This window comes from Haliotis asinina, chromosome 2, assembly GCF_037392515.1.
Source record: "Haliotis asinina isolate JCU_RB_2024 chromosome 2, JCU_Hal_asi_v2, whole genome shotgun sequence".
Lineage (NCBI taxonomy): Eukaryota > Metazoa > Mollusca > Gastropoda > Lepetellida > Haliotidae > Haliotis > Haliotis asinina.
This window is the reverse complement of record NC_090281.1, coordinates 66,218,843-66,238,327: the sequence shown is the minus strand read 5'-3', so window position 1 is coordinate 66,238,327 and position 19,485 is coordinate 66,218,843. Positions and strand designations below refer to the sequence as shown.

General features: G+C 39.8%; 1 protein-coding gene across 2 annotated transcripts; it reads left to right on the top strand.

The window, feature by feature from the left end:
- The first annotated feature begins 180 nt into the window (after positions 1-180).
- On the top strand, positions 181-17,955 carry LOC137274158 (sodium/bile acid cotransporter 7-like). Of its 2 annotated transcripts, none has more exons than XM_067807193.1 (11): positions 181-276; positions 4,578-4,660; positions 6,416-6,552; positions 8,528-8,603; positions 9,462-9,500; positions 10,177-10,212; positions 11,081-11,229; positions 12,960-13,060; positions 14,179-14,304; positions 14,751-14,901; positions 15,833-17,955. In XM_067807193.1, the coding sequence occupies exons 1-11, from the start codon at positions 258-260 to the stop codon at positions 15,879-15,881; spliced, it is 966 nt and encodes a 321-aa protein (XP_067663294.1). In that variant the 5' UTR covers positions 181-257; the 3' UTR covers positions 15,882-17,955. The 2 variants fall into 2 exon arrangements, with proteins under 2 accessions (XP_067663294.1, XP_067663293.1); XM_067807192.1 differs by having other exon boundaries at positions 212-434.
- Positions 17,956-19,485: the final 1,530 nt, after the last annotated feature.

Here is a 19,485-nt window from a genome sequence, read left to right as displayed (position 1 = left end):
CAAAGAAATTAATACATTAAGATAGTGCAGGTTTTCATAGTCTTGTGGAGTATCTGCGTATTATGACAACTTAGTTAGAATTACCACTCAGCATTTTCGGGGTGGTGTATGTGACCTAACATAATCTCATCAAACAAAGATCTGTTTGAAGTAAAACTTTGGGACTATGTTTTGCAAGGCGAATGCTCTTACTTCCGACTCGATTATGTGTACTTCCTGTTCCGGGCAGCTGTCATTCTTAGTTCCGTTTCCCTTACATGTGGAAGATAATATTAGGTACCACTGTTATCAGCATGAAAAGTGCTAAAAACAGAAAACCGGATGTTCCTGGAGAATGTCAGTGTTAAGATCTATTATTCAGAACTGGTTCCTCATAGGCATTGTTCTAGTGATATTTTTGGCGAAAGCTAACCCCAATGTTGGTGCAAAAGGAGGTAGGCTGAAAGACAGTTTATACATGGCAAAGTTATGAGATCAAGTTGAAGTGTGAGTGATCAAACAAGAACTTGTAACATGATCAAATGGAAGTAGGGCATTTTGCCCATGAAATGATACTGTCACTGTGGTCATGCTTTCATGTCACACACACTTGAACCATGTATGTCATGTCGTTGTGTTTAACTTTTACTCATGATGTAAATCAGCGGATTGTCAACTTCAGATTTGATAATATACAGACTGCCATAAGGTAGCTTTACTGAGTAGGACAGAGTGCGTGCATACATGCATAGATGCACAGACACACTCACTTCAAATGTGCACACACTGAATATAATTCCTTCAGGAGCATTCCCCCCAACCTTTGGACTGAGTTTTATGCTGGTATTGTATGACTACAAACAATTTTCAGCATTGTAAGGTGTTTATAAAATCATTGGTACAACACATTCTAAAACCACACTCACATATCTGCCTAGTCTCCCACCACCACCCCACCCCACTCATCATGTACAAAATTGCTGGACAACCCCTTATTACGGACCATCACTACTCCAGAACAAAATGGGTGTCAGCCCTTAAAGTAACCATCACACACACACCCATCCATCCCCACCCCAAACCTTCTAGGAATAAATTATGAATGGTCCCTTGTACAGACACATTTGACAGTTAATGAGAAGTAAAGCAGGTATCTTGTGACATTTGTGACATGACGTCACAGGCACATATTGCCAATGTCTTCTCATGGATGTCACCTGACAGTGACCATGGATTCTGAAGCAATAAATGATGTTCCTGATGCCACTTTTTATACGAGTGTTCAAACCAAGCTGATTTTACTTCTTGCAAGGGAAACTGCTGGTGAAGATGAAACCGAAGAATTAAGCAAAACTTAGGCACCACTTGATTTGAAAATAATTTTTAGAATGGACAATAAATTTATGAGCAATTACATTTGTCAGCAAAATGTCATACAGTTCCAACCAGCACACACCCCCCAATAATAAAGGACCACTCCCGAAGTAAAACAATTTTTCTAAAATGTGATTGCAGTTCCTTTTGTGTTAAACTAGTAGCTGCTGGGAGTCTGGGATTTTTTTTCAGAAAATACCCAACCAAATTGGTTGTCCTAGAAAATGTTTTATAAAATTATCATGCTTCAAGTTGTCTGCTACAAGAATTACACTGTTGCAAGGAATTATATTGTTGACAAAAATATAAGTTCAAAGTTCTTATCAATAAATTATGTAGTCTCCATAAGAGACCCCAGCTTGGTTGAACAGAGGTACTGTATATGCGATACAGATAATTTTTGTCCTGAAAACTAGTGAAATATAAAATACTAGTCAGGACAATCATGTTTTCCTAGTTGTAGCTGATGGAAATAGTTATGGTCCTAGGTCAGCCAATGAGAATACAGAACAACTTTCACTGCACACAATACTTAAAACTGAGTCTGATGCTCTGTAATTCAACAAAATGGAAAACAAGTAATAAAACAGGTATGTGAAAACATCATCTCTTGATGTTCTGCCAACCTGGCTTACAAAATCACATTTTCTAATCTACTGCCACCTGTGTTGAACATTTATAAGCTCGTCTCTCAGTTGTGATGAAGTGCCATGTATCTACAAGCAGGCTGTGATGACACCACAGTTAAAGAAACCAACACTTGATGTAGACAATTTCAGGAACTACAGGCCAGTGTCAAATTTGTAATTTCTGTGTCAGTGTCTTGAGAAGATAATTGCAAACAACAACCAATCAGCTTACAGGTCAAGGCACGGCACAGAGACTGCTGGTGCAAGTACTCAATGACTGTGATGGAGCAGCATCTGATGACTTTTGGATCTCTCCATTGCTTTTGATATTATTTATCATCAAATGCTACTGCAGAGTCTGAAGATCTAAGTGAGATGGAACTGTCCTTGACGGGATACATTCTTACATGTCCAATAGGTATCAGTCCATCAAAGTGAAATCTGTACTCTCCACTGCATCACCACTCTATGATGGTGTTCCCCAAGGATCTGTCCTTGAACTATCACTGTATAGTCTGTATATTCTTCCCGTTGGTGACATCTCTATGCTGATGTCGATCAGTTATATCTGTCATTGGAACCTAACATTGCTGAAGACTGTGCACTGAAGATACAACAATGTATTGCTGAAATAAGAGACTGGATGACCTTGAACATTCTGAAACTGAATGACACCAAGACTGAGTTCATGACCATTTGATCCAGGCGTCAACTTTCCAAAGTGAGTGACAATTTATCTCTTGAAATTGGACAAGATATCACACAGTCCGACTCTGCAAGGACTCTTGGTGCCATCTGTCGGTCAACAATGTCGTAAGAAAGTTAAGTCTAATCACTCAGCAAAGGATGCTTCCACCACATCTTCAGTATTAGTAAGATCCGAAACCTATTAGAATTCAACACTGCCCAGCTTTTAATGACCAGCCTGGTTCTCCCTGTACTTGATTACAGCCACTCCCTCTATTATAACTTTCTCAACATCTCCTTTCAAAACTCCAGCAGATTCAGAATTCAGCTGCCCGTGTTGTTGCCTGTTCACCACGCTACCAAACTCTGACACCCATTCTAGAAACTCTTCATAGGCTTCCTGTATCAAGCAGAGTTCAATAACATCTTCTTACTCACAGGTGCATCTATGAAACCAACTTTTCTCAATTATCTTAAAAGCCTTGTTCATCTCTATGTTCCAAGCCAATAGCTCTGCTCATCAACCTCCCTACTGCTTACACAATCTCACATCCAAACAGCCGTGGGATCAAGAGCATTTTCTGCTGCAGACCCCTATCTTTGGAACATTCTACACTCACACTGAATGAAGTCGAATCTGCTGATGGTTTCAAATCTGTCTTCAAAACTCAGCTTTTCAGACTCTCTTTTCCAGAGACATTGTCTACAATCATTTCTCTTTATAACACCATAGAGCAATATCTTTTGGAAATAGGTGCTCTATATATCTGTTATTATTGTTATTACTTCATTATTGTAGATAATTCATTTTTTGGTAAGCTGCAGTATTTGGCGATCCAAATCGGACAAATGTTTTAATGAAATATTTTCAAGCTCATGGGAAATCGCTCATTAATTTTGATAATATACTTTTCACCTCAGTCAGACTTGATTTAATCAGTGTTCAAAATTACCACTGACAGTAAGTTACAACATGTAATAATGTAGCATACATGCAATATTATGGAAGTTATGGCATTTGAAAATGGCCACCAAAACTATTTATGGTAAATGATGGTTTTCTCAATAAATTCGTATAACATTGTGAATATTTTCTAATCATTTAGGATAGACTCTGTTACAAATGTTCTGTTTGGGATTACATGTTGGGATACCTAATTCAATGCTTCTCATTTGTGTTAATTGTTTGAAAATTGTGGATTGATTCATGGAAAGTCAAAGGTTTTCATGATTACTAAACACATTCATATCAAAAGTCCAGGCCACTTAGAAGGTGTTTCACTCATTAAATGACTTGACAAACATTAACAGATCACAAAACAGCCAGGAAAGACAGCCTTTTGTTTACAATTGTGTTGACAATAACTAGAAAGAGACGTTCTTGTCCTGAGTGGGATTTTGAGCTTTAAACATGTTACATCATCATCCTTGCTGCCCATTTTCTAGGCAAGCAAAGAGAAATGTGACTATGCCCAATTTCAGATGGACAACAAATTTCATGGGGACAAAATGGAAATTGAAATGATTATAGTCAAACAAAATAATCTTTGGTGAAAAATTTGAATAGTTTGAAGAAACAAAGTGGTATTTGTATATCATTTTAAAGCTTTTAGATGTCTAAGAATACATGAAACTCTGCTTTGTAGTATTCATGCTTACAGCCACTGGGTGATATAGTCTCTTCAGGTTGTTTTTAGTTTAGAAGTACTGTGGGGTGATGAAACAACATTCACTGATAGTAATGGGTAAATCCCATTTCTGGTGTCCCTTGCTCTGATCTTGCTGAAATATTGCCAAAATCAGTGTAGATAAAGTCACTCACTCACTCATTCATTGATAGTAGTTTTGAGTTAGTTTTGTCTTTAATTATTGATATATTTCAGACAAAGTTGTTTTGAATTTTTCCAGGTTACTTGAAGCCAGAAGTAACTGTGAAGTACATTGGAGTCTCCATAATATTCTTCAACAGCGGCCTTTCATTGAAGACCGAGGTATGCATCTGCCAATACTGTCAATAACAAAGGACAGTATCAGAGTTATGTCCCTTCATCTGTGAAGAAGCACTTCCATGGTGTATGTGTAGTATCGTCTTTACTGTAGTGCTGTTTCACGTGTAGTCTTCATAGTGGATGCAACACAAAGTATTGCCATCTTAAAAAGCCACTTGACTGACACCAAACAATTTCCTATGACCTTTCAACATATGTCATATTTGGGATTTCACTTTCTTAGTAAAGTACAAATTCTAGTACTATTTTCGGTTGAGTCCCATCCGGGATTCGAACCCGCACCCTCAGAGTCAGGCGGCTGACTTTGTGTGCTGGCGATTAGGTGCCTGACTCTGAGGGTGCGGGTTCGAATCCCGGATGGGACTCAACCGAAAATAGTACTAGAATTTGTACTTTACTAAGAAAGTGAAATCCCAAATATGACATATGTTGCATTTGACCACTTTCTAAATGGCATCGTGTAATCATATGACCTTTCAGTTTTGTAAAAAAATCAACCTGATGACAGAATACGTACAAGAATACCTTCCATCCATCTCATGACAGAACACATGGCCATATAAGAATATCACATATTGATCTGATGACAGAACACAAACTGGCTACCAACCAGTTATTGCCTCGTACCAGTTACTGCCACTTCCTCATTATAAGGAGCACAGCTGATCTTATATTTGTTGTTTTTCCATACAGTATTATCTGAAAAATCATTATGGTCTCCTTATGTCTAAGACATATCCACAAATAAAATTTCATATCATCCATTCAGTATGATTTGACAATTAGAAAAAATTCAGTGATTTAAATAAAAGGTTTTCTTAATGGCAGATTAGCTATGTAACCTGCTTGTTTACAGTTTGAATCATGTTTCTCTGTAATGCGGTCAACAGGAAGCTTGGTACTACATATTGCTCTTTACAGCCAACTAACAGGAACAGTTATCATACACTTCTGAATTGTTCATGTTATTCACAAACATGACATAAAATTCATAATTAAATTATTGTCTTTCCAACCATGAAACCAGAAGACCAATAAACCCCGTTGGCTCCCCGCATGAATGATGTGGTGTCATGTCAGATCCAGCTGAAATTTGGTGCATTGGAGATGGATCTTTTGGTCAGATGAGTGCAGGGTGATTTTGCAGACTGTAGATGGTACATTGTGTCTGGAGACAACAAAGCACGAGATTTGCCGCTAATGTACCCAGACAACTCTAGCATGTGGGGGGGGATCAACAGAGATGCCAATCCATAGGATTTTATTGTATTTGTTATGAAACAGCAATATGACATAAGCGATAACAAGCAGCATTTCATGCAGAGTGGAACAGGTTGTCTCAGAGACGCATTCAAAGAATTGTGCAGAATATGAGACAGACGGTGCAATGCAAGAATACTCAAGGTTCATTTACCATAGTTTTCCTGTTGGCTAAATCTCACATAGACTATTTCCACTTCATTACCTTGAATAAACAATGGTTTCATCACACAAAATGGTGAAACGTGATCTAGTCACATCTTCCATCATTATCCCAGCTACAACTGGTGTTTCTTGTTTGTCGATGTGTGTGTGAAATTGTTCATCTTTGCCAGTATTTCCTGGCTATTTGTATTCAATTGGTGTTTCATTCCACACTACAAGAAGCACTTAAACTTCTGTGTCAGTTCCCTTTGATTCATGTGACAAAATATACATTTCTCTTAGTAGTCTTACTGCTCTTTGATTGTTTTTTAGCAACTGACCGCTGCTCTCTGCCAAGTGAACGTTCACTTGTTTGTGCAGTGTTTCACCTTCATCGTGATCCCATTCCTGCTGCATGCAGTGGTCCTTCTCCTGCAGACAAGTCCACTGGAGTCTCACCTGCTGGATGGGTAATGTATCTTCCCTTACTTGCAAGAGATAAGCATCATATGTTGGCCATATTCTGGGTGATTTTGATTATTTGTACCTGTAACCGTACCTATTATGTGTCTGTCTGCTCATAACAAAAAACAAAAACAAACTTTAATGCAGCAAATGTTTTTGAATAGTCATTATGCATGCATGAATTTTCTGTGTTTCAGAACAAAACATTCCATTTTACATGTTCTAACTTTTGAAAGAAAAAAATCCTCTACCTTATTTCATAGACTGCTCTTATCCTAATCTTTAGGCCTCAGTAGGATCTCCTTTCACATCCAGTGTATCTTATTTCTGAGCCCTTTAGCCCTTCATGAATCCTGTATAGCAAGATAATGTGATACAATTTCTGTGCCAGTACCCACTCTAATTATGCCACTCGTAGTCAACAAATATCATTAGTAATCAGTCAAATCTCTTGACAAAATTTCTGACCAAACTGAAATGTAAGTAGATCGTGAAAAGTTAATTCATTGTTCAAAAGCATGAAGCAGACAACAGGGCCTTTAGGACAACCGAGCAGCTGATCCTGAGGTATCAGGGAAGGATATTGCCTTCTGTTATACAAGACAACACATCACATGCCATAGGACATCAATATCCTCTCTGGAACTCAAGCTTTCAGAGTCAATGACAGCCACAGACAAGTTTGTGGACAAGGAAGCTGCCATAAAGTTGAACTGTTTGTATCCTGGAACAGCGTTCTGTTCTTTGGTATTCCAGGTTCTTCAGAAGTATTCATTAGACCTCGGGATGATCATTGACTTGAAGATATTGAGTTCCAAGTTGCACTTCGGGCCTGTTGGAATCTAATCTCTATCACCATGGGACTCTGTTGTCTATATAGATCTGAAAGATGTGTTGATCCATCTTTCCCTATAGAGATACGTACACTTCGCCATCATTGAGAGACTGGTCCATTTCAGAGTTCTCCCTTTTGGAATACTGAGAGCTCCTTGACTATTGATGGTCATCACAACTAGACTTTTGTCATCAGTACTCGTGTTCAAGGACCTCAGATTGTGAACTTATACCCGACAGCATTAGCCACAGGACTCCAGTCCAGATGCCTCATCCAGGTCATCCCCTCTTTATGGATAGGACAGGGTGGGGTGCTCATGTGGGTGACATGAAAACATCAGGACTCTGGAAATTAAATTATTTTCTCTGACTCACATAAATATTCTGGAAATGAAGGCAATCACCCTTGTGATAGACTGCTGGGCTCATCATTTCAGGAAGTCATCCATCATTGTTGTGACAGCAAGTCTTCAGCGGTTGCCTACATAAACAACCTAGGCGAGCCTCACTATCAGAGTGTAATGGATCTGACAAGGAATCTTCTAGATTCTCTTAAACCAACATAGTGACCAGTCATATCCCAGACAATGTCAAAGTCCTAGTTGATGCTTTCCAATGCTAACAAGATGGCCATTACATCCAAAGGCGTTAGAACAGGTAGCTGAGAATAACCTGAGAATACACATAGTCTTGTCTGCATACTATCTAACTGTCCACCACTTCCCACTTTATCGCTTGGTCAATCTAACAGACCCCTACTGTCATGACTTCAGTCTGTCAGTCCATTCTGCTGTATTCCTTATTATGTTGTATTCTGTAAATGCCATTTTGCTGAATTGGAATGTTGCAATGCTACATAAAGTTATGACTCTGTATAATCTGACATTTTTTCCTTGTCCATGTTGGATTATACAGAGTCCACTGTATTTCTTACACTGTTTGATAATGGAAAGAGTTGTATTAGAACACTGTAATGTGAAGCCTTTGCTCACTGGAATGTAGACATACATTTGTTCCTATATTATCATAAACAATAGCATGTAAGTAATCTTGATGTGGGGATAGCAGGAATTTTTGTTGGTGTGAGTACTGACAAGTCTTCATTATGCTGAGCTCACATTCCAACAACCATTGTGTCTGTTTCAGCCTGAGACTACTGAGCTGCATGCCCCCGCCGGTCTCCTCAGCAGTGCTACTCACAAAAGCAGCTGGTGGGAATGAGGTTAGCATGTTCTTCTTGCATTATTGTAATACTGGATCATTTTGTCTCACCATTAGCATTAAGCACTTGAAAGCATCACCCTGCCGTTTGCCAAGTATATTTATGGGGCACTGTGGACAAACTGGCTAAAGCGCAAGGCTAGTGATCCAGCGAGGTTGGTTGAAGGATAGGGATGACACCAACCTGTGAGCAGGTTGAAAAACCTTGTAGTCAGTTCTGTGCAGATTCTTTCTGTGTGGTCACAACCCCTAGTGCACAGCCCAGAGCACTAATCCATTGGTATATGACCAGATGGTGGCCACATGAATATGTGTAAACACCTGGTTGCAGGTACAGCAACATGCAGTGAACTTGAACAAAGTACTGTTACTATGTGTCCCACTCCACCCAGCTGTGAGTGGGTCTTGTCAGGATGAGAAAGCCACATGAACTTGGTGCCAATATTGGCAGAAAGAGTTGTATACTCCCCAAGGGTGTGTGATTGATAATACAATGTGTTGTTAAGGATGACATCCAGTGCTCAATAGAAAAGCTGGATATCGGCGCTAAACAATGTTAGTATATAATGGTATACCCACCTAACATGCTCCTCATGTCCTTGGCTTCAACTTATGTACAAACTGGACTTTGGCACTTTGGTACCCACACAAACAAGCATGCAAGCACGCAAGCACACATGCACACACACACAGAGCCAAGAAAGGTCTTCATTGATTTGTGGTGTTGTCAAGGCACTGGAAGTCGGGCTTCTGCCACTTGACTAAACTGATGACACTTTGGAGTAATTGAGACCCTATCTACTACACTGGCCGTTATGCTGTTTGTGACATCTAATTATGCAAGTATTTTCCTTTCCAGGCTGTTGCGGTATTTAATTCTGCACTTGGAAGTTTTTTGGTAAGGTTTTCTTTTCCTGAGTTAGAAAACTCCATCTCTGATTACTTACCTGGTCTCGCTATTTCACATTTTAATTTCTTGAGATCCTCATACTGACCATCAGAAAACAAAAACTAAACAGACAGTAGTAGAAAACGCAAGGTAATTCTTGTGAGTAGCTATTTCAGGAATGCAGTTTGAAAAATGCCTGGTTGTCAGCACAAACATCTTCTGCACCAACCATAGCTAAGAATATGATCAAGTCAGATAACATGTCTGTTTTTCTCCCTCCTTCTGCTTTAAATAGCTTGAATATTGCAGAGAGAGGTTTAAAAGTAAAATCAGTCTCACTCAGTATCTGAAAATAGTTTCTGAAAATTGCTGCAACCAACAATACTCATTGCATGACCTCCCAAAACACAAAGTGTCCACCATTTATGTTTGTGCATCACACAAGAGCGTTTCACACTGTGTTCTGACTGAGAGTTCTCCTGTGTCATATGAAATATGAAATTCTAATATGAATAGGTTTTATTTGCTCCAGCTCTCTGGCACCATTTTGTGATCATTCATATGGTGAGTTAAATTCTGAGGCTGGACACTTTGAAAATGGGAACACTCAATTACTTTTTTGTGATTGTCTTGTTACATGTTGTTGTTTACATTTCTTGTTTTATGCCTTTGTTTCTATTTCTAGGGTGTCTTCATCACTCCAGTTCTGATCCTAGCTACAGTGAGTAGAACAGGATAATCAAGCAAGGAGGTGTTGCCACATCAAGGCACATCATTTCACCTCTAGTGTATACACATTACTTTAAAGTCACATGCAACCAAATTACTTTAAAGATCACATGCAACCACATAATTAAATCATAGTTATCACTTATTTATAATGTATAAAATGCATTTCTGATTAAGAAAAAAAACAATTAAACAAAATTATATGCATATAATCACAAATCAAAAGTGCAATATTTTGTACTTGGGTTTACCACCCTCGAAACGAAGCAGCAGTGATACCAAACCGAGTCAGAGCCGGTGGGTGTGTACTCAAGTGTACTTATAAACCCAATCGGTGTTAATTTCAAATTGCATTTGGTGAATGATTGAAGTTTGCATTGCATATTGTCATTAGCAGAGAGGCACTCGGACATATAATTGTCAATAAATCAGACAGTGAGTTTTCTCTGTGACAGAGTCTGCTTGCTACAATCAACATATATTCATGTAACGAGTAGATTATTTACTTGTTTGGGTGCACAGCCTAGATAATACTACTGCTCACAACCACATACTCAGGGCAGGCATACTGTTTCAAGCTCCACATTTCAAGCTCCATATTCACTACACATGCGTTATATGCGCAGTGCAGCATAGCTGATGCAACCACTTTTTCCCCCAGCGCTGGGGAAAATTAGTGAATCGTTTGAACTCTGTTTCGGTAAGTGCATCCTGAAAGGTATCAGAATTAAGGTTGTATTTATACCACATTTAAACCAACACATGAAAGAGTCATTGTTCAACACTGGATGATGTGAGTTGTGTTTATCCTATATCGTATGTTATATTCCTGTCATCATTTCCTTTGTTCTCATGTGCAGGTAGGATCAACTGCCCATGTCCCGGTCAGTACCATCTTCCAACAGCTGGCCTCCACAGTGGTCCTACCTCTGGCCCTTGGACAGATGCTGCGGGCTGCTTATAAGCGAAAGCTGGAGAGAAACAAGATACCCTTTGGAGCCATTGGAAGGTTGTTACAGAAGTGATATATGATGCTTTTGTGTTTGTACCTTGCGTGCACCTAGCAGTATTCCAGCTATGTAGCGGCTGTCTGTAAATAATCGAGTCTGGACTACACAATCCAGTGATCAACAGCCTGAGCATTGATCAGCGTAGTTGGAAAATGACGGCATGTGTCAACAAAATCAGCGAACCTGCCCACTCGATCCCATTAGTCGCCTCTTACTAGTGGCAGAGTTATAAACAGAGTTACAAGGACCTGTTGTTTGTGCTCTTAAGACACGTATGCTTCATGGAAGATATCCATGTGTCCCCCAGCTGACATGTGTTTGATGGTAGATATCCATGTGTCCCCCAGCTGACATGTGTTTGATGGTAGATATCCATGTGTCCCCCAGCTGACATGTGTTTGATGGTAGATATCCATGTGTCCCCCAGCTGACATGTGTTTGATGGTAGATATCCATGTGTCCCCCAGCTGACATGTGTTTGATGGTAGATATCCATGTGTCCCCCAGCTGACATGTGTTTGATGGTAGATATCCATGTGTCCCCCAGCTGACATGTGTTTGATGGTAGATATCCATGTGTCCCCCAGCTGACATGTGTTTGATGGTAGATATCCATGTGTCCCCAGCTGACATGTGTTTGATGGTAGATATCCATGTGTCCCCCAGCTGACATGTGTTTGATGGTAGATATCCATGTGTCCCCCAGCTGACATGTGTTTGATGGTAGATATCCATGTGTCCCCCAGCTGACATGTGTTTGATGGTAGATATCCATGTGTCCCCCAGCTGACATGTGTTTGATGGTAGATATCCATGTGTCCCCCAGCTGACATGTGTTTGATGGTAGATATCCATGTGTCCCCAGCTGACATGTGTTTGATGGTAGATTTCCATGTGTCCCCCAGCTGACATGTGTTTGATGGTAGATATCCATGTGTCCCCCAGCTGACATGTGTTTGATGGTAGATATCCATGTGTCCCCCAGCTGACATGTGTTTGATGGTAGATATCCATGTGTCCCCCAGCTGACATGTGTTTGATGGTAGATATCCATGTGTCCCCCAGCTGACATGTGTTTGATGGTAGATATCCATGTGTCCCCCAGCTGACATGTGTTTGATGGTAGATTTCCATGTGTCCCCCAGCTGACATGTGTTTGATGGTAGATATCCATGTGTCCCCCAGCTGACATGTGTTTGATGGTAGATATCCATGTGTCCCCCAGCTGACATGTGTTTGATGGTAGATATCCATGTGTCCCCAGCTGACATGTGTTTGATGGTAGATATCCATGTGTCCCCCAGCTGACATGTGTTTGATGGTAGATATCCATGTGTCCCCCAGCTGACATGTGTTTGATGGTAGATATCCATGTGTCCCCCAGCTGACATGTGTTTGATGGTAGATATCCATGTGTCCCCCAGCTGACATGTGTTTGATGGTAGATTTCCATGTGTCCCCCAGCTGACATGTGTTTGATGGTAGATATCCATGTGTCCCCCAGCTGACATGTGTTTGATGGTAGATATCCATGTGTCCCCCAGCTGACATGTGTTTGATGGTAGATATCCATGTGTCCCCCAGCTGACATGTGTTTGATGGTAGATATCCATGTGTCCCCCAGCTGACATGTGTTTGATGGTAGATTTCCATGTGTCCCCCAGCTGACGTGTGTTTTGTGGTAGATACCCATGTGTCCCCCAGCTGACGTGTGTGTTTGTGTCAACAGCATGGTGCTCCTGCTGATCATCTACACCACCTTCTGTGACACGTTCTCCCACAAGGACATGCAAGTGGATGAGATGAGCTTGGTATCAGTTGTTCTATTAGGTATGTATGAGCAGAACAGTCAGCATGAACATACACAGGTACCACAGGTACCACAGGTAAGCTGGGATGTTGTAAAGTAGAGATGATATTACATGGGCTGTCTAACAGTTTAGTTATTTCAAAGAATGAAAACTTACGATGAGTTTCTAGCACTACAGAATGTTTTTTGGACTATATGTTATACTCAGTAACTGGAGTTAAACAAAACCTAAATCTTGGCAGTTGTAAATTTCAGAAATGTTATTATGAAGTCAGTTATGTCTGGCATGTCACATTGCTCAAACACACCAAATTATATGCATTGTACAGCAGGTGGTTTAATGAAATATGGGTCCCACTGTAATTCAATCTTTAAAATTATTTTGAAAACAGTTGTACATATCAGATCTGCTTACACTGAGATAAAAAAATCTCCACATTACAAGGTTATAACACAATGGGGCGTCACAGGGTAAGGCCAGAAAATGCAAGACTTGAATCCATTGGGATGCTGAGAAGCAGGATTAGTTTACAACAGGTTGCCAGACATTTTCAGGTCCTTCACAGTTTCATTTCACGTCTCCAGTCATGCCAGACACAAAGTGAAACACGGTCCACGCTGTGGCAGACCTCTGAAAACATGGAAAATGACGCCATGTGAGGATCGTTTTCTTGTGATGTCGTCACATCTCAGCAGATTTGTCAGTGCGCTAGATCTTCGGAAAACACGAGTGTATCCACAGCTCGTCCATAGTCGTCTCCGTTCTGCTGAGCTGCGTGCTTCTTGTTTATATATGTGGGTTTCACTGACCCACCCCTCTCTTGTAGAGCACTGGATCTCCATGCGATATTATATTGTCTTCTTTAATTGGAATTTTTTACATGCTAGTTTTATATTCATATCTGTGATTCCCTAGTATTTGACCGTCCATCATCGACAGGTTTTAGTCTTCAGATTGTTTTCATTTTTTATTTTATGAATTGTTTTCGTCAGGATATGGCTGAGAAATTGTTGCTATGACATTAAATATTAACTCTCTCACTCACTCACTCACTCACTCGCTGTTTTGTTTTCATGTTTGTCAGAGTGCTTTGCTTGTTAAACAATTTGTTAATTGTTGATGTTATTTTGTTTTCAGTAATTGTTCTTCAAGCTGGCCTGATGATGTTAGTTTTTACTGTATCAAAATGTTCCTTTCTTGGACTACAGCCAGCTGATACTGTGGCTCTGGTCTTCTGTTGTACCCATAAATCATTGACTTTAGGTATGTATCAGTACCATAATTATCTTAATAACAAACCATAATAACAAACTGGATCCATCTCTGGTAAACCTTATTTTAACATAGGCAATGTTTCTGTGTAGGTTTTTATACTGTTTTCAAGCAGTATGAATTGTATAAGAACCTATACTGAAATGTCACCATTGTTTGATCTTCCATAAAGTTGTGTCATCTCTATTCCCATTAAAATCAGGATGTCCATTACAGATAATGCCACACATCTGATGTGACACATACTGGGATGTACTCATAACAGTCATATTTATTTTGACAAGGAATAAGAACTTGATTTTATGAGATTACTAAACCTGACAGGATTCACTTGTTTTTCAAAAATCCTGTCTTTTTACACATTCTTGCAGTTCTTTTACAGGTCTTTAATGGCCTTAAGTATTCCTTATTAATAACTGGAAGTACTTTTTTAACAGGCATTCCAATAATCAAGATCATATTTGGTGGGTATGATGGTTTATCTCTGATAAGCATTCCCCTATTGGTGTACCATCCAGTACAGATTCTACTTGGGGGCCTTCTTGTTCCCGTGGTAAAGGCCTGGCTCATCACTACAGAGAGGTTCAGGTGAACTGCTTCTTTGTCTGTTAGAAGTATAAGCAAAGATTGTAGTGTGTTTAAAGATTTGTTGTTGATGATTGCCAGTGTTGCAGCACTTGGAATATCCTTATTAGGTTAAAGGTGGGGGTGGAGTAGCCCAGTGGCAAAAGCGTTCTCTTGTAACGCCAAAGGCCCAGGTTCGATTCTCCACATGAGTACAATGTGTGAAGCTCATTCCTCGTGTACCTTGCCATGATGTTGCGGCATAAAACCAGTACTCGCTCGCTCGCTCACTCACTCACTCACTCCTTCACTCACTCACTCACTCACTCACTCACTCACTCACTCATAGCTTAGTGTTAGTGGAAGGTGCAGGTGAACTAGTATATGAGGCAAACATGCTGAGTGGTCAACACTTTGAGTGAGTGAGTGAGTTTTGTTTTATGCCGCTTCTAGCAATATTCCAGCGATATCACTGCTGGTCACACCAGAAAATGGGCTTCACACATTGTGCCCATGTGGGGAATCGAACCCGGGACTTCGGTGTGACGAGCGAACGCTTAATCCACTAGGCTACCCCACCGCCTGCCAACACTTTGACCTCATGTTTGTTGGTCTACATTTTTTTAAAAGAATGAATTTGGTATTTGTACATGGGGAGGTGGAGTAGCCTTGTGATTAAAAGCCTTTGCTCTTCATGCTGAAGATCCGGGTTCAATTACCCATATGGGCACTATGTGCAAAGTCCATTTCTGGTGTCTCTGGAATATAGAATATAGCTGGAATATAGCTGAAAGTGATGTAAAACCATACTCATTCACTCATTTGAGCATATATAATTTTTGTTTGCAGGAGCTTGTTGACGTTTAGACTGGAGACTTTGTATTGAGTTACTGTGGCAATGTTTTGCGTATTTTTTCAACTGGTAGTGTACTTTAATGTGTTTTGTTGTTTACAGATATATGTATCCAAGTCGACAGAGGTTTGCACAATTTCTGCAAGTTTGAAGTCGAACACACTCTTCGTGTTTGATCTGACAGAAGATCAGTCCAATGTAGGGAAGAGGATCTCATACATTTTATCAACAATTAAAGAGACCTGATGTGTTTAGGTGTAAGCATTTATTAGTACTGAACCAACAGTCTACAAGACATGTGACTACTGTGAGGTCCACCATCCACCAGCTGTTGCCAGTTTCACATAGGAATTATAATTTTATCAAGTTTGTCTCTGGATATCTGGACCCACTGAAACTGTGTGTGCATTCTTCCTGTGATATAACAGAGGCTTTGTGTTTGTGAGATTAATCAAATGGAAAAAGGTGTTGTTAGCAATACAAGGACCTGTATTCTGAGATAGGGAGTAATCACATCCTCCATAATCATCACAATCAAAATTGCTTTTTGAAATAGGTTACATGACCAACAGAGATGCCATCCTCTAAGATTTTATTGTAGTCGCTACAAATTTAATCTTCAAACAATGCCTGCTCATTTGCACTAGAAATTCTATGAAATTTGAAGAAAATTCTTAAAAATTTGGATATATAGACTGAAACATATTTTTGTCGATTAAATGCATTTCTGCCAAAAAGAGATGTAATTTAGAAATATTTTTTTTTATAATTTGTTTAATAATTTAGAAATAGGATGCTCGAGGTATGTAAAATTAAAGCTTACTCTTGATTAATGTTACATTTTCCTACTCAGAATCCATCATTATCTTAAGTCTTCAGCTGACTACTAGTTTTATGGTAGAACTACATATTAAATTTGATCCTTGAAACTGCAACTTTGGGGTTGGCATCTCTGGACCAAAACCAGATTGTACACCTATTCGATGCAAATATAGGGGGAAATGTATGTTTCTGAGATAATGACTTTGTATGTTTATTGTTATTGGAGCCACATCCATGAAAACTGTTATTGTGTTATGCACGGTCTGATTTTATTATGAATGTTTTGACTAGATATGCAGACATTTCCAAGCATAAATACTTGCTCAAAGCCTATCTCAAATTCATTTCTGATGATTTTGTGACAAATATTACATGGGTTTGAAATATCTGAATTTCTTATGGTTAGCAAACATTTGTAAATTTGGTAGTGACTTGATTACTTGAGTATCAACAATGCCAGATTTTACTAACGATGATTGTATGAAGCACTACTGATGACTTCTTCAGTACCAGGTGTAGCCAGCCCTTCTTTGGGTAGCATCTTCCCATCTCATGATCATACTCTTAATCTACCGAAATCATAGCAATCCTGTTCCCTTCCTGAGGGTGTGCTTACATCACTTCCTGTACATTTTGGACAGGAAGATCTCTAGCTCAAATTTGATATCTAACATTGTCCCAAAAATGTTCTATGGGGTTTGACTGTTGAAGATATGGGGTAGAATAGGCCTTAAGCAACCCGTGCTTGCCACAAGAGGCGACTTTCAGGATTGACACGTCATCGGTTCCAAACTGCACAGATCGATGCTCATGCTGTTGACAACTGGATTGTCGACTAGATTATTTACAGACTGCTGTAATATAGATGGAATATTGGTGTGATTGGCGTAAAACTAAAGTCTCTCACTCTCTGTATGGGTTTCATATCATGGCGAGTGTTGGTAATGTTTAGATGTTGTTCTGCACATGGAGGACGACTGGCAGTGGGATGGTTATCATAAATGGTTATCATAATGTAACGCAATAGCAGTATCCAGTACTTCCTGTTGATAATGTTGATAAGCGAGTACCATAGTTACTGTAATATACAATCGAATAGACATTACAGTCATGCTAAATGCGAGTCACAACAAAAGACTTCACCTGCATGGATCAAGTCCAAGGGGCCGTTACACTTCTGTGTATACTTATGAGTTGCTCATTGGCAGTTCTTTCATACGCTGTCGTACACACAGTATGCACCTCATATGAATCTCAATTGTTTTGTTAGATTTTTGTACGCCGTTATGCACTCAGTACAGCCCAGTATGCATGATAGTTTTGGGCAGGCACAAACTAGGCTATGTATGCAGTACATACACTGTTTTGCAGGTCGAGTGCAATTATCCATGGGGAGTAAGTGATTGATACTAGGCATCAAGCTGTTCCCCTAGCACACGTTAGTGGACGTAAACACAGCTAGCGTACTTGCAGCTCAGATACAACCGTACAGGTACAACACTGAACAAACATCGATGTATTGCATGAATCAATACTGTTTGTTACTTGTAACGTTTGACAAACGTACATATAGTATGCTTGTCTAAACCTTCAGGGTACATTCGATATTTGGTATAAATATGATGACTCGTGCGGCCCATGATGACAGAAGGTTGATGTTGGCAGGGCCCATGGAAGGATTCCATAAGGATAGGCCTGGCAGGACCCGGGGAAGATTTCAGCCAGGGTGGGCCTGGCACCGCCCATGGAAGCATCATAGATACATCTATATGATGAGGTATATCAAATTATGGACATTTGTAAGATTATCATTACTGAATCTTGCGTCTTATCATGGAAACATTGACTTTGAATCGACAAGAGTTACCCATGGATGACACATCCCACGGGACATCTCTTTTAGCTGGGGGACCCCAAGTTTACAGGAACAATGTCACGATACATACAAGCACTTAGACAAGAAGGTTCTCGTTTGACTCTATAACCAGGACCAGGGATCTACTGCAAAGGATGAACAGTAATGAATCCAGACCTTTCCCCACTGAACATGTTTTTGGCAATGTGCGTTAGTGAAGCAGTCTATGTAAACTTAGTCTCAGTACTACTCAGTAACGATTCAATGAAGCTGTAGACCTTGTCCAGATTGTGCATGTGGAACTGGAAATCTTCAGTTGGAGCCTCATATGCAGTTTTCCACTTCGAGTGAGCATGAATGAATGTTTGACAAATCGTGGCGGTACTATGATCTTTTGATGATAAAAAGTTTAATTTCTGTAATCAAACAAGAAGGCTGGCGGCCACAGCACCGAGTATCTTGATACTCTACCGGTTTTAATGTGTTCCCAAATCGTTATTTATTGTCGTAAACTATCAACAGAATATACTACATAGATTCTGGAAATGTTAAGTTGTTTCCGAATACACCCAACCTTTTAATGAGCATGTACTACAGAAACGGTGTAAATTAAACCTAATATTTTTCAGTAACAATAGCCAGTATAATCACTACACATTTTCCCATGTATGAAATATTTAGATTAGATGGAATACATATTTCATATCTAACTAGAAAATGTCTCTGAAGACATTTCTGGTGTCCCCCGACGTGACATAGATGGAATATTGCTGTGAGCGGCGTAAAACTAAACTCACTCACTCTTAGGGGATCCTGGTGTGAACTATTCTGCCTGTTGTATTCTAAGCAATTGTCACATAAAGATTGAATATTCATCGACATATATGATGTAATTAATGTCAATTTTCAAATTAGCTTTCGAGCATAACCATATTTCCCCTTTACACAAACTGTGCGACAGTTGTTTCCTGAACTACCTGGGGCGATGGGGTAGCCATGTAGGCGTCACCTCTCGCTGAAGACCCAGGTTCGATTTGCCACATAGGCACAATGTATGAAGCCCTTTTTTCTGGTGTCC